The 16,463-nt window shown below is 33.3% G+C and overlaps 2 protein-coding genes across 3 annotated transcripts in view; one reads left to right on the top strand and one right to left on the bottom strand.

The window, feature by feature from the left end:
- LOC123007125 overlaps positions 1-16,463 on the bottom strand; it is a 117,555-nt gene that overhangs the window by 86,052 nt on the left and 15,040 nt on the right. The window lies entirely within an intron of this gene.
- Positions 4,634-9,095, top strand: LOC123007128. Its single transcript, XM_044402197.1, has 4 exons — positions 4,634-4,716; positions 6,735-6,896; positions 7,868-8,038; positions 8,928-9,095. The coding sequence occupies exons 1-4, from the start codon at positions 4,642-4,644 to the stop codon at positions 9,093-9,095; spliced, it is 576 nt and encodes a 191-aa protein (XP_044258132.1). The 5' UTR covers positions 4,634-4,641.

Raw genomic sequence — 16,463 nt, 5'->3', positions numbered from 1 at the left:
TTGAGAAAACTCATGAAATGTTTAAAGCTGTTTAAAGCTCAACAATTGTTAAAAATAGTTTATTCAATTTATAATGCACAAAACACCCTGGCGACACTTTAGGTAAAAATAAAATGACATAATTGACGTTTTTATTTCAATGATTTATACAGATCAAGGTAAAAATATTTCTATCGTGCAAAAAATGTTATAAACATCACGAATTAAAGGCTACCAATTTCAGACAATTGGTGTCAATTGTCTTCGATCGGTAAAATGTCCTTACCGTTCTTAATACTTACTTAATATACTATAAATGTAATCAGGTTACTAAGATAAAGCTCTAAATTTTTCAAAAATGCTTGCTATGTTTCTAAATATGGAAGCGGTTTAAATCTGAAATTAATTTATTTTATGAGATTATCTTTCTAAAAATAGTCCTGTTATCTATCACTGAAAATCGTTTGGGTAGCCTGATGGTTATAGCGGCAGCGGAAACTTGCAAACGTGATGAAAATTATTATGTTGTGAGAATTAAAGTAAATCTACTCAGTGGGTCGCTGCTGTTGGTCTTCGAAGATGCTTTTCGAATATTATAAAAATTTCATCTCGACGTCGCCGTCGGCGGCGGACATAAAGTGTCGCCGGTTAAACGGTGTAGATTTAGCTAAATAAAACATCCATAAAATCACGTCTTTTATTTGTGGAAAGGCGAAAAAGAGAGAAAGAGGGCAGCACACACGGTAATAATCTGGAAGTGATGAGAGGGTGTAGCCAGGTCGCAGGGTGAGCCCCCTTCTCTCTCCCAGCTCCATCATGGAGGGCCCATCAATCAGACAAGGATTACCGTCCGACTGTTATTAAGAACGCTCGTATGAGACCTGCTACCGTCTGCAAGCAACGTGGAAATATTACTGTCCTCTGTTCACTGTAACAACCGCTTACTCGACCGCGAATGAGCCGCTGCCACACTATCAAGAGAAATGGCCAGCTTACCCACTTCTTCTTACAGAGGACAATTTTAATCCTTTTTTAATGAAGAAAAATATTATCGTTGCGAAATCAGGTCTCGGAGAAAAACGCCAAAAATGCTACGTTCGTCGGTTAAAAATACAATAAACACACCAGATCAACGAGGAATTACGTCTGTCAGTAGTTATTGGGGGAGACCAGATAAATGGAGATCATTAAAAAAATGGAAAGAATTAAAAGACCATTGCACAGGATTAATTCCACACCTCTATCTTTACTGAATGATTAATATCTACGATTTGCCATAAATATATGACAAAAATCTCATATTTGCAAAAACCATTATTCAAGATAAAACAGAATATTTACTTGTTTTGAAGTACATTTTGAGATAATCCACAAGAGATCTAATTTCTAACAAAAAAATGTTTCTTTTCGGTCAAAATACTCACGTTTCTAGATACTTTAATCTCTCACAATATGTGAAGCTTTATGTTAGTTCTTGAATTAAACCCAACAATAATAATATTTTTTGAGAGTAATAATAATAAGTGTAAGTGTTGACGAACCATTTTTACTTTCAATTTTACTTTCAGAAATCTTCAAAAAGACGACGATTCACATATTAATAACGTTAAAACTCCTTAAACTTTTATAAGTAAGTACATAAACAACATAAAATTTAAAACTTTTAACCAACGACCAACGCAAGACAACGCAAAACTCCCGTTTATCTTCCAACTCAATAATGCGCAATTGGTTTCTCCTTTTTTAAGTTTCGTGTATACCTACTACAAAACTCACCTTACTGATAAAAAGTAATAATCAATAGTAATTAATATCCCGAGTGCATGCTAAATTGCCGATAATTGCATACGTGCTGAATTATCGCGTAATTTAAATTTGATTGGATAAATCTCAGAAATTTGAAAGATTTTATTGACCTAAATTTTGTGAAGAAAATAGACAAATAAATTGTTGTAGCTTATTTATTTATAAACCTATGATGAGATTAATTAGAAAGTTTAGAAGTAAATTATCTAGTCATAATATTTTTTTTCAATCATGTACATACATACCATTATTATTCTTGTTAATTCCAGTAAAACGCTTTAATATCATATTTCTCTCAGTTTAATTTACTGTAACTGAATACATATTTGTATATTACGTTTGATCAATTAAATTGATCTTGTTTTGATTAAACACTTAAATATAAAGATGATGTGGAAAAGCAAAAAATAATTTTTGTAATAATTGTGCTAGAATATACAGGCTACTATGCACATTAGAAGTATTATGAGGTTTAACGACAATTTTTACCTGAAAATTTGTGTATAATCGATTAGATCCTGCGCATTAAAAATATTTTTAGTTAAGTATTTGGGAAGTAAAGATGAAAAATGGAAATTTAAAAAAACAAAACCGTAAAGTCTTCTAAATAAGACTGAAAAGTAACAAGGTATAAGCATAAATTTTAAAAAAGATCTAAAAAATTGTTAGAATATAAAATTAAAGAACTTTAGAATACAAAATAGAAAACTTAAACAAAAAGTAAGAGCATGAGCAGTTAAAAAAACGCAAAACTTAACAAAAGTAAAAACAAAAAAACGTTTAAAATTATTTAAAACCTCTTATGTATGTATACACAAATGTAAGTTATGTATGAGATGGAAATTTGAACATCTAAATTAGACTTTAACAATTTTCAGTCTTAGGTCTTAGTCTCAGGTCTTAGTCATGTTTGACTTAACAAATTTTTGCCGAAGAATAATTACTCTTTATTTAGAACTATCAGGAAATGAAGTTATTATGTTATGTATAATTTTCCTAAACTTTATTTGGTGAAAATAGAATTAACCATATTATAATAACACTGTTTTTAAACACATTAAGATTAGGATCTGAATCAAGCCAGTTGCTGAGTTATCCATCCGTTTCGCAACTTCCTCAATTTTTGTTCCACGTAAATATAATTATTGCATTGCGGCAACGATTATTCGAACCACACTATAATTGGCTAAATGCATTTTTCGCATTGTCTCTAAAAGACAAGAGGAGAATGGACTGTGAAAGCTCAAACGAAATCCGGAGAATAGCATTGTCCTACAGACAAAGTCTCTTGAAGTTACTTTGGAATCCTGATTCTTTGTTAGATGCTTCTCTGTTGTGAGAAAAAAAAACATTGAGTACACAAGAACAGGATAATTTGATTGTTTTGTAGTCATTAGCCGTAAGTTGAAAACCAATTGAATTTTTCTTTAATACATTCAGCAATTTTTTTTAATATTTAAAGTGCAATAATTTGTTTTTATTTTGTGCTACAACATTTTAGGTTAAAGATATCGATTAACTGATTGCAGAAGACGGCTTGCACTAATTGACTTAGTTTAAATTAATAAAATCTAAAATTAAATGAGATAAATAGAATAAAACAAAAGCTTTTGAGATTCTAAATTTGATTACATTAATTGCATTATTAAGAACTTTCTCACTTCTATGCAATTAAGTTGTTCTAAAATTATTTTAGCAAATATTGCAAATGGTCTGTGTGAATGTTTACATTTCACTAACTTATCAGAACCCTTTTGTTGTTCCGATGACCCATATCTGAAGTGTTCGGATTCGTAAAATACACCCAAATCAGAACTCATAAACAATCCTGTCAGCTGCCACAGTGAAGTCACACGATTGAAAAAATTTCACAAGAATCGATTTTGTAATCAGACTTATTTTCGCAGCGGTTTCCTATCAGTTTCTCACAAATAATAAATTTTTCAACACTTATCAAGACTTTAATATCGCCAGCCTGAAATTCATTCCAAAAATTGAAGGAATATAAAGCCGAGTTTTTGGAGCAACAAGGACATTTCAATATTGGTCTGTATAAATCGCGCTATAAATCTTGAGGTTTTGTTGTTCGAGTAGAATAGAGAACGTTTATAAAGTTTATGTGACGGAAAGTTGCATAAATTAAAATATAGAACGTCTCAGTGGACTCTTGTAGATGGAGTTAAAATGATTAAACATCATTTCGTAGAAAATTTAAAGAATAATACTCACAGAAAACAAAAAATTAAAGATAATCGATTGGTTAAAAAGTGTATGATATTTGTTCAATGATCCAATAATTTGGGAAATTTTTATGTGGCTTTTGGAGAGGCAATACTTACCCTAATGGGATATAAATAAATAAAACGGTTGTTTTATAAGCGAATGCCATATTTGAATTTTATTGTTTTTGGGGGCTATTTTGCATGAAAATTTTATTGGTATGGTCGATTTGTTGTACCCCCAAGCTGATGTAGAGTTTGGGCCGCATTCGCAAAAATTAAAAAAGCGCGATAAGCAGTTGGACTTTCGGCGATCATTTGAGCTTAATGTGGCGTTGCATTTGCTCGCTCAACGGTGAAATAAAGTAAATACAAATTCAAACGTAGTAGTCGGGTAACCGCACTTGGCATTGTTTGATGATGCTATCGATGTTATTGAGAGGGCCGTTAACAATGGCAGCCCACTAATGTAGGTCTGCACTAGCATTTACATGTGTCATGCATCATTTGCCCCGCGCAGATCTCTATCAGTCCAGCAATGATCATTAGTAAAATGTTTTTGACGCGAAATATATTAGAGCCAAAAGTGTAACTATTAGTCATTCGATGACGGTTGTTGAGTGACGGTAACGGCAGAATGGCTCGAGAGCTGCTGCTGCTGCTTTTTACAGTTTTATGCACTGTGTTATTCGCGGAGACAGCAGTTGATATAGTACGTAAGTCAATCTATCACCCGGTTATTAACGCTTGCGCATACTGAAAATCCCTGATAAATTGATAATGTGATGGCTACGCGCCTCGATATGAAAACTCCCTGAAAGATCATTTGTTAAAATGTTCATTAGTAAAAACAAACCTAATAATACTGCTGCTGCGATTCGGCAAGAGATCGCGGATTCACGCTCATACCCTCAAAACATTTTTCAGCCCGAAGCGAGTAACTCAAGCCCTCTTCTTTCCATCTTCCCGACAAAACGAACCGTCCTTTAACACATCGAACAAAACTTTAACAAAAAAATCAACTTGTCATTATAAAATCTCCAAAAGTGAACTTAAGAAGTAAAGATCTTCCTTGATTGAAACTTGATTCATAAGGCACATATGATTTCCATATATCCAAATCTAATTTCAAACTCCGCATCTCATTGTATACTCAAATTAAATACTGTTGTTATAGTTTTTTTTTCTTTAATTAAAATTCAGCTTTGTGTGCGGAATTGTTTTAACGACGCCGCTGTGTTCCACCGGCTTGAACCAAAACCATCGCCGATGAGAGAATCCAGACAATGTTCCGAATTCAAGTAATTTCACTGTGGAACGAAAATTTCTTATCTCACCATCCAAACCCATTACGCATACTTGACCGCGAAACCGCCGCACTCTCCAGAGACCAATCACAAATTCATGAGCTCTAATCTTCAAATAAATTTTATTTATTGCTCGTTGAAATGCAGGACAAGTTGATTGGGATTCTCGACTTTGTAAGGGTGCTCCAATAACATTGCCATTACGCAATATAATTAGAAAGCTTTACAAGATTTTAGCCTGTTTCTCTCGAAGCCGATTAAAACCGGCCTGTTTTCTCTGAGTTTATTCTTTTCATTCCTTCGTTGCCTTGTTGACCTTTGCGAAATTACTTACTTTGCTTATTTTAATAGAGAGTGATAATAATGTCCTGCATAAAATTCATAGCTCAGCTATTCTGCATTTTTTCGAAAAATGTTCGAACAGGTCGATTTTACATTAAAAAAAACACTAAATAATTAAATAATAAAATAATAAAAAATATATGCTAAAAAGTGCCATTAAAATGTAAAACTGACTTGTTCAAGTATATTTCGAAAAGAATGTAGAATAAGCGGAGCTATGAATTTAGTGCAAGATTTTATCATCACTCTGCATGTACAAGTATCTATTATAATAAACCAAAGTATAAATGCTACTATCTTCAATGTTAAAAAATAGATAAAATAAAGTGTTTTGTTTCCGATTAATAGGCATACAATGTAATAATTGAATCCATTACTACATTGTAAACATAAGTATCAGTGTGAACAATTTTCTTAAACAATTTTTGGAAAAATTAAAAAAAAATTTTTTTCTTTGAAAATGTATTACCTAATTTGTACACAGTTAGTGCTGGTAAAAGATTTAAATTATTGTGGGTGATGGGAGAATGATCTAGATGTAGTGAAAAATCATAAATCAAAAACGATGTAAACCGCCTGGCTTTTGAAATCCGGTCGATATTATCAGCATTCCCCGAGAGGTGAGCGACGTGGAAAATGTGGGTTCAAAACATTTCGCAAAGGTGTTTATTGTGTGCTAATTTCTCAAAAATAAACCGATGACAAAAAAGATCAATTTTCTTTAAGCATTTCCAATTCTATTTACGATTAGTGCTGTCATGAAAAAGTAAAAAGCTCTATTTATCTTATCCATTTGAATAACAATACAGTAAAACAGCAATTTCGGGAAGACGGTCCTGATGAAAAAACTATTCAAATTTAACGATTTAAGCCGGGCGCTTATTTTAGGGGGGTGTTAAACTGGATTGCCACTCGCGGCGTTTATCCTATCGCAAAACTCGGCAAAAGTCGCTGTTGCCTTCGCTCCCTAACATATATATAATAAAACAAACGGCTGATGCCCTTGATGCCCCTGTATTACGATGAACGTTATTAATGGACCCGCAGATCCTCCTCTTATGGTAACTATGACTTATTTCAGAAAAAGAAAAAGGTGGTTATACACAGCTTAGCTCAATGTAAAGGACAACAGTCTTTGTCTATGGTTTGGTACGATTTTGTGTCCAAGCACGACGAAAAGACGGGGGAAACTACTGCCTCTATTAAAGTTAGGAACAAAAGTGTAGTCAGCAAAGATCTTTCGGTAAGATTTTGCACTCTCAATCTTTTAAAATAAATTATTCTCTCCTTTCCAAAATTTCCAATCTCCTTCTCCTGCACATTTGGAGGTGCTTAGATCAAAATCACTTTGGTTGTAACTAATTTTATACAAGTCGATTGATGGTATTTATGCTACAAGCGTGAGTTGGATTTTGCTTCGTGACATCGACGGATTTAAGTTGGTATTATTTGCTACGAACTTCTCAAGATGTTCTAAACTCCGTCAAAAACATGAGGTGATGTGTCGATAGCGAGATCAAACTTCTACGCTTATTCGAAAATATATTCTAATTTGTGCACCACCTGCTCTTTCAGGTACTCTACATGACAGAAAGAGTTCAAACTACTTTAAAAAGCGTCTTTCATATCATAAAAGTACAATGTTTAATTAATATTTTAAAAATATTTTTGCAAAGATCTTTTTATAATATTTGAAAAACAGAAATCATAAAAAAACAAAATTGCATAATAAATTTTAGAGAGAAATTAGCTTTTTTGCGGTTGCAAAGCTTGTGTGCACATATTAATGTTGTGTAAACTATTAACTACCAATGCAATAACCATAAAACAATGTACTGGTCTATAATAGTAATATATTCCCATAAGTCAACGAATGACTCGATCAATGTTAACGAGTATACTTATATCCTGCAGTTTGTCAGCTTTTACTTTCATTTAGAAAATTACAGACTATCCCCTTCTATGGAATTAGCGCGTTCTTGAAGCCCTCAATCCTCCGCTTGTAATTAGCTTTAATTTCCATATATCGTCGAATCAACATTTTGTCAATGTACCAGTGTCAAGTAAAGCGGGCATTTCAATACTGCCTGTGTTTAGATCCCCGGTAGTTAATCAGAACTCTATAATTAAAACATAATTATTCTGCACGTCCCAAAATCCCAATGATTAATTATCATACTGAATCAGCATCAGCACAATTTATTTTGGCTGCAGATCATGTTCAACTTCTGGAAATGTGACGCTTCAGGGAATCCAGACAGTTGCGAGCAGGTCTTGAAGGATTATTTAGTCACTGACATATGTACGTACATGGTGGCCAAAAACGAATTGTGGACGCCGTTTATGGAGAGTTTCACTACTCCATTAGTTTGTCCTATCAAGCCGGTAAGTCCTAATTGATATCAAGACGCCAGCCTGGAGCGCCAAAAACCCATCAACTTCGATATTAAGAAGACTAATCAGATAATATGAGCCATAAATGTTTTATGGCGCGTTTTTCTTCGATTCCAGAGATTTCTCCGGTCATCTAATCAAATGGAGACATTTGTGAGGCATGCACAGAATTAAAATTTTACAAAGATTTTCTAAGAAAAAGAAGTCCCTTGCGACTATCAAAAAATATTTAAATTAAAGTCTGAACTGGAATTTTTTTCACAATCGCGGCAATATAATTTTCATTTAGTATGTTTACTTTTGTCTGTCTGAAGCAATTTCCCGTGAGACGGCTTGTCGCTTGGCGTGTTTAACCTTCTTCATACCTAGCTTAAGATGATTTATCTATGTCCTTTTATATTATTATCTTTCTTGAGATTAGAATCATTTGATAAATTGAAGTCGTTTTCTAACAGAAATTTGCAGATTCTTGACTAAAAATTTTCTGTAGAGATTGTTGATAATTCGCATAATTTAATTTCGTGAAAGCTTGACCAATAAGCAATTTTCTTTTACCGTTTTATTTTCTCCGCCGTGACAAAATATGCTGAAGTTTCTTCGATGATAAACTGGAAATTTTAACACGAGCAACCGAGAAATTATTTTGCGCCTTGAACCGAAAAATAATTACCGAATAAAGCTACTTCTCAACTTGAAAAGTTTATTCGGAATGCAAAGTATCTCACCGTCTTATAAATTCAAGCATAACCAGAAGTCTTAAATATTTCACAATTTCTTAAAAGCGTAAAGCGAAAAGTGTATTATCATTTTTTAAATACGATTAAACTTGATTAACATTAAAATAGGTAAAATACTACAATTATATTAACATTTGTTTCAGGAAGTCTATCAAGTTAAGGACCTGAAAATTAATCCCGATTTTCTTAATTACATCCCGGTGGGTGACGCTCTATGGAAAGTACAGATGGATGGCTTTGACAAGGAGAAAAAAATATCTTGTGTGTCTCTCATCATACAAATTGTACCTTTCCTTGTAAAAAGAAATTAAAAAAATTGAACATTATAGTGTTTTAAACCATATAGAAGTTCGAAAATTGACATTTCTGAGGTCGCTGTAATTTGATAATATCAGACACAATTCTCGGAACACTTCTCAACCCTTATCAAGTGATACGATTTAATAATTTTTGTGACAAGCTTCGTGAATTGCCGTCAATATTGTTGGCAGGGTCAGTGATAGGGAATAAATGCAATTGTCAGAAAACCAAGTTCTCGAAGACACGACGACACAAACAAAATAAGAAATATTATAATTTCGTTAAGGTGTTTTTTAGAATTGTTCAAGGCCGGTATAAAATTTAGTGTTAAAAGCGAACTAGAGCTTTATTTAGGTTTAACGCTGTCGTGAGTTGCCGTAAAAGCCTTAAATAAACCTGATTCGTCAAAAAACGGTTAAACGAATTGAGTGGCGTTCGACAACATATGACAATAAGCCGTAAAGTGCAATCCATTAAGGGCTACGTAATTATATTAAGCCATTAGTGTCATTGTATTTATGTGACGCGCATAAATCATGATTGCTGCGCCACATACTGTTGAATATTTAGTGAGTGAATAAAATCTGATCCATTTTCCCATTTTCGAGCGATTGTGTGTCGTTGGTAACGCAAATTAAGATGACCATTGAAAATTGTCAGTAAAACAAAGTGCTTTAGTTCTCAATTTTCGGCCATCCTATTAGAGTAAAAACTCAAATAACCGGCAACGAATCGCATTACGAACCGCCATAATTAATTTTGGAACAAAAATGGCATGAAACTAGCCAGCTTAGTCTGCATTACATTATTTTGTTGGCTATGCAATGCAGTCCGGTGAAATATGCACAAGTTTGCTAATTGTATGCACGATATTTGCGTATTATGAAATTGTTCGAATTGCTGGAACTATTGTTTTGTCATTCACGAGCCAAATATTAAAAAATAACAGCCGACGTGTTTTGAGTATTGATTCCTAGTTTTTGCTTCTTTTGTCAGATGCTGGAAGTTTCCAAGTCGAAGTGAATTGCATCCGGTGCATATGCAAGTTGGTAAATATGGAATTGATCAAATGAAGTTGATGTTAATGTGGATGGGGAGCAAATGATCTGAAATGTTATGATAGTTCGTGTAGCAAATTGGAGTTTCAGCTGATAAAATAGTTAACTGTTTGGAGAAGTTGTATACAGCAGAGTGTCAAGTCGTTGCTTTTAACGTGTGCTTGAAGCACATTTAACGCATTTTGGACACAAAATAAAGCTGTGCTTTTTCTTAGACAGTATGCAAAATTCAGCTGCTAGGTGGAAGTTCTCCGAGCGTTTAATTATGACAAAATGTATCTGCCGGGTGCTTTTCTCTTAGCCAAACTAAAGTTCCGTCTAGCGGCAACTTTATATGAAGTTAAATCAACATAGTTACCTATGAAAATAAACTGTTCATTTCTTGCACGCTCCGCGGAGAGGGATTTATTTGGGTACGTCTTCCCATATAATTTTACACTATTCACAGAAGCAATAAAAAGAAGATGAGCCATTCGACGGACAATGAAAATGCATTAGCATTCCTATTGTATTGTCAAATACAATACCGATAAAAATTCATTTCAGTTTTCCAGATCTTCTGATTTCAATTTCCTTATTAGTTCTCTTTGTTATGGATAAAACTAAGGGATATTAAAAATGGAGACGGCGAACCTTCATTCATCAATCGGTTTTGAAGTCCTCGACTAATTTCATGTGACAAAAATGTCTAGCGAGCTTTGTCGTCGACGTCTGCTCCATTATACAGCCAATTACGGGTTCATAATGCCACCTCCGCTGGTTACTTCGCTCCCGCACCCATTATTCTTATATACCAACATAAAAATGGGGCGATAATTCACCAGAAACATTCTGGCAATTCCGAACGGTACTATCGCAACCATAAATTCAGAATAGAACTTCCAATACCGTTTTACAAGTTTTCATCAAACTCTCGAATTTTAATTCCTGTTTCAAGACGAACAATTACCGAAATGTACGTGAGCGACATTCACTCGCTTACATCCGCTGCAGTTTTTTATCAACCATTTCGTGTGTATCAGAAGTCAATCCCAATATCCCCCATTTTCATTAACATTTTACCTCCTCGTTATTTAGAGACTTTTGTTATTTATCAATAAAGCTTTATATATTATTATTGGATTTTATTGAACCTAGCTTAAACTTGATATGTTACACAATAGTAACATAAAAGATTTGTGCAGAATTATTTTGACTAAAAAGGTGAATAAAAAGTATGGAATCAAATGTTTTTTCCTTAAACTATTAATTTTTTGGAAAAACTAATTGATGAATAATAATGTAAAAATTTGATGTTTTATCAAGAACAAAATTTTTCGAAATTTTCTTTTGTTTGAGTTCTACAAAATTTTTATTTTTTTTTTAAATGGCAACCCACTATAAAACCATATGTCTCATCAAGGTTATAATTCAGGGATTACTAAAATATATTTTATATTTAATTTTTTTTAATTTTACATAAATTGCAATTTTGACAAAAAAAATCGTATAACTCAAAAACAAAACAAAATTTTGTTCTCAAAATACGATCACATTTTTTACATTACTTTAATTTATATAAATTATTATTTTCTGGAAGCAAATGATTAAAAAAACAACCGTTGGTTCCATACTTTATATTCACCCTGTATAGAAAGTAAATAATGATGCATAGTTTTGATTTTTATGATATAATTAATGAAAAGGACATATTCATTTCTTTTACTACTAGTGTTTAAGCCTCAAGTTTTCATTATAGTTTTAAAAGTCTCGTTAATAAATTCATTTTGTCTTTCATTTCTTGAATAACGCTTTCCAGAAAAGAGTAGCACAGATTGAAAACCTGAAACCTGATAAATATTTTTAGTTTGGTAATCTTTCTTGTTAGCCGCTAATCTAACAGGACATTTATTTACATTTGCTAGTTTGTCGAATTTTAAATAATAAATCAAGTTAGTCGTACGAGTTGGAGCAAACTTGTAATTAAGACAGCGAACACAACCTACAGAAGCTATAATGCAAATAAGTGTTCACCCAAAATGCTAATGTTTATCGGTACGTTAATCGATAAGTTATGATAATACAAGAGAACAGTTTGTGTTATCAGTTCTTTAGCTGTCCAATCAAATCGTCATTGTTTGGCGACCGCTTCGTTCTGCATGAGTTGAGTTAGTAGAGTATATCAGTTCTATCTCGGGTTTGCGTTTGTCGAGATTGTGTTTCTTATTCTTATCATAAGACGTATTACAGGGTCCCGCTTTATTTTATGTCGATTTCAGCACAATGTTGCTCCACACATATATTCCATCCGCCCCAAGTCCGTCGCTTTTGTGATCGAAAGTTATCAGCAAAGCGGCCAACAAGGAATTCTAATCTCAGAGAATGAGCTCACTTTAAAACTAAATTCTTCCAAATAAATTAGTTAATTCGACTAATGCGAATCAGAGAATGTTTACCGTACCTGTATTTGTAACAACAAACACTGATTTAGTGTTATTGTAGTCACAAATTGTTGTAAAATACCATCAGCAGTAAATTGTATTGGAACGTGACAAAGCAATTCACTTAAAATGGCATCGTGAACCTGTTGTTTTGCGTTATTTATGGTGTAGAAAAATACAGGGTGAGTTAAATAAAAAGAATACCACCTACACTAAACGCAGGTAAGCATTCGCGATCGGTGTCGCAAAAATGTGCCAACACAGTCGATAAATTGTTTCATCTTGTAAATTTTTACACAATTTATAAAATGTTACTGAATTTAAACATATAAGATCCTTTAATTTTTTTACAAGAAATCCGATTTTTATACTGAAGAAAGTATCAATTAATAAAAGTGAAAAAGCACATCAAAGCTTTTTCCACATAATTGCCTTTTATTTAAGCAGTAAATATGCAAGAATGTCTCTTGCTTAATGTTATAGCCTTCTAATGAAAACAAATTGGTCGAGTATATAACAATATTTTATAATAACTCCTCCCCATAGACTGCATTTTCTGTAGAGAAAATTCTGCTAATTATAAGAACTTCTCTTAAATACAGCGTGAATGCAAATTGTCAACAAAAACTATTAGACTCGTCTCCTTTTTAACTATTTCCAGCACTAACGACTAAGTTGAAGATTTAGCTTTAGGGCAATATATTTTTAAGGTGACCTTATTCTATAAAAGCCTCGCGAACCGTGAAAATCTCATTCAATTAATGAAAATTATATCCTTTAGATTATTGATTACAGTGAAGAGATTATCCAAGAAAATTCGTTCTGTATCGACTCCCTAGGATTTGAGATTGTTTTAATTTCAGTTTTTGTCTTTTAATTTTTGCTCATGTTTAAATCTTGAATAAATGTTCCCGACGACGTGACCTCGGACTCATCTTGCCCGTTTTTGCAGGTACCATTTATTACCCCTTCGGCTGGTCGAGTTTAAAAAAATTGAAAACCTTTACAAACTCCTGATGATTCTCGACAGAGTTTAGATTGTTCCAACCTAGAGCAACAGACATAAATCTAAGAGACGGGCACGCAGCAGCAACACGAGGGCCGCCTTCACAGCTGTTCATTGGGAAATTAATGAACTCTCGGTCGAAGTTTGTTTGTCTGTATCGGGATGGGGGTTTCGAACGGAAGCTAATGCAATATAAATAATGCCGAACTGAAGAATTTAAATTAGGAAATGTAAATGTGCCATGACAAAATCTGCGATAGCTGCATCACTATTAGTTAAATCATTGATAATACATCGTGAACGGAAATTGTTTTTATCGAACCGTCTTGCTTGCTCCTTCGGATAATTTATTGAAATGTGGCCGTGTTAAAAATTAACACACGTTACATCAAAGTTGCCAAGCTATCTGTTTAAACGCGACCATCTTAAATATTTATTGGCACAACGCGGAGGTAATCTAGTAAATGAAAATTATACATTCATCACTGCCATTAGGAGAATCAATGTTACTAGAACGCCAACTAATTATTACTTTAGTTAAAACTTTAAAGTCTATTTATAAAACTAATTTAATACATAACATATAACACTAATTATTGACTTTTCTTCTCTGGTTGTTGCTCCTCAAACATTTCTCTCTTGTAGTATTGTTTTTCTTCCCTCTTATAAACGTGAGAGAAATTGTTAAGCAATCACTGCGAGTTTTAAAGGTGTCTTTCACGCAACAACGCTTTCATTACGTGATATAATTTTAGGCTTAAGCGCATTCCAAAGATTGTAATTCTCCAATAATCGAACAAAAACAATATATGCCTTGAAATTCGATCTATAGTTTGCCAAGCTTCCTTCATCATCAATACGGTTTTGTGATGCAATCATGAATTTGCAACTTTTGATCTTGATGAGTCTAATCTAGCTGCAGTCGAACATTACATGATATACTTTATTCATCTATCAAAAATTTATTACACGTTTCATATTTGCCTAAGCTATGACAGTGAACACAAATGGCGATTTGGAGAAAGATCATTCAGCACCATTTACGTCAAAGAAAACAAACTCCGAGCCATCCAACTAAAACCGGTGGTTGACAAGCATATGCACTCTTACGTAACCATTTTGGAAAGCTAGCGAAAGATATGTTTGCGAGTTTGCGTCCTTGATCCTTGAAGTCCTGCAAGGGATATTTTATCCTAAATCCCATTTTTAACACATCATTATTCCTGAAAGCTTGTTCGATGCAAAGTTGTAGCGCGCTAAAGCTTTGATACTCGATTCGCTTATAAAACCCGAATTATAAGTAATTGATTAGGTGAGTGGGACCTGAATAAGACTCGGTTTACATCAAAATGGAAACAACTATTTCAAGTCTGTATGCAAGTATAATTACTGTCGTAAACAACGGATTGTTGGATGCAAGTGTCATATGGAAATGCGGGCATGTACCTATTTGTATAAACTTCTGGAGATTAATACAACTAGCAAACAGCAGAATAAAGTAAAAATATATGCATATAGATTGGAAATTTTAAATTACGATAGGTTTTCATACCGGAAATGAGCCACAACTAGTGTTTATATGGTTATCTTCTGGCTTTATAAAAGAGTTAATATTTGCGGTTTAATTACAAACACTGAAAATGTGGAGAATTTGTCTATGTGCGTGCTGGAGCGGCCATCTGGATCGTGCAAGAATTTTATGATGGCAGGCTATTTTATCGTTACAACGTGTGAAGCAATTTACATTTAAAGAGTAGCATTGCGTTAATACAATGTTGAGCATAAACGTTTGTCTGAGCAGATATAATTTCATGAATATGAATTTTTCGCGAGGTAAATGAATTTCTTTTATTCGAGTCGCAATGCCGCATTTAAAAAATCTGCTAAATAAGAACGTTTCTTTGTTGAACAATCGTCACAAAAATAGGTCATTGTGAATGAATAAGGAACAGCACAATATATCTATTAAAAATCCTTACTCTTGAATCACTAAAAATATAGACTTTTTTTAAAAAGTAGTATAATTTTGTTTATCAGTGATGATGTTGTTTGTTTATCATCACTGATGAGCAATTCTGAGCAGAAAGTTCAGAGAAGAGAATCGATCAATATTTTTTGTTAGTGTTGTTTTGGCGAAAGTGTAAAAATTGAGCGACACTCATGTACCTAAATTAGTTTAGTAAAATAAATTAGCGGAGGATATAACAATAAACAATAATTAAAGGTCGGCATCTTAGAGCCTTCTTTGAAACCCATAAAAGAATTTCTTTTGGATTGCACAAGGCTTGCAGTTATATCAATCTGAGACGGGTTGGCGTTTTCTTTTATTTGCATAACTGGATCGGGCAAAGTCATCGTTGTTTATAAGACACGCACTCACACATATGCGGTTCTTGGAAGAGCTTTTGATAACTCTTATATTTAATATGCAAGTATTAATTTAATTCTGAGTAGACAAAAGTCAAAGAATAATCACAAAGTTTCTTCCAACATAGGAATGTGTGGTGTGAAGCGAGCTGCACATAAATCTCTGCTACCCGAATAAATAACGGATGAGTTGCGGGTTCTAATAGTGTTCTTAGGCCATATCTATGCTCTCGGGGACTTAGAAGTTAAAGTCGTTAAAGGGAAGGAAACACAATTACTATAAAACATTGTCTGGGCAAAACTGGGGTCGGACGATTTAATGCAATTTCTTTCATGATGCTCCAGATTTTCTATTACACTTACTCGACAAGCTGCAACGTTTTGCTTAAGTATAGCCCAAACGATCCACGCTATTATACATCTACACTTTATCAGATTTGAAAACTTTTTACTACTTTCTCTCATCACTGTAGGGCAATTTTTTACACACTCTCAATTTTTAATTAAACTGTAAACATTTTCTTGGTA

This window comes from Tribolium madens, unplaced genomic scaffold (assembly GCF_015345945.1).
Source record: "Tribolium madens isolate multiple individuals breed KSU strain unplaced genomic scaffold, Tmad_KSU_1.1 Scaffold_3;HRSCAF=73;Tcas5.2_LG2, whole genome shotgun sequence".
NCBI lineage: Eukaryota > Metazoa > Arthropoda > Insecta > Coleoptera > Tenebrionidae > Tribolium > Tribolium madens.
Note: the sequence above shows the minus strand (reverse complement) of the source record. Positions and strands in the feature narration are given on the sequence as shown.

Bases quoted from the DNA above. Each gene is read 5' to 3' on its own strand.
- LOC123007128 (XM_044402197.1), top strand. From the start codon at position 4,642: ATGGCTCGAGAGCTGCTGCTGCTGCTTTTTACAGTTTTATGCACTGTG. The intron at 4,717-6,734 runs GTACGTAAGTCA...GACTTATTTCAG, and splicing joins CGGAGACAGCAGTTGATATA to AAAAAGAAAAAGGTGGTTAT. The intron at 6,897-7,867 runs GTAAGATTTTGC...TTTTGGCTGCAG, and splicing joins TAGTCAGCAAAGATCTTTCG to ATCATGTTCAACTTCTGGAA.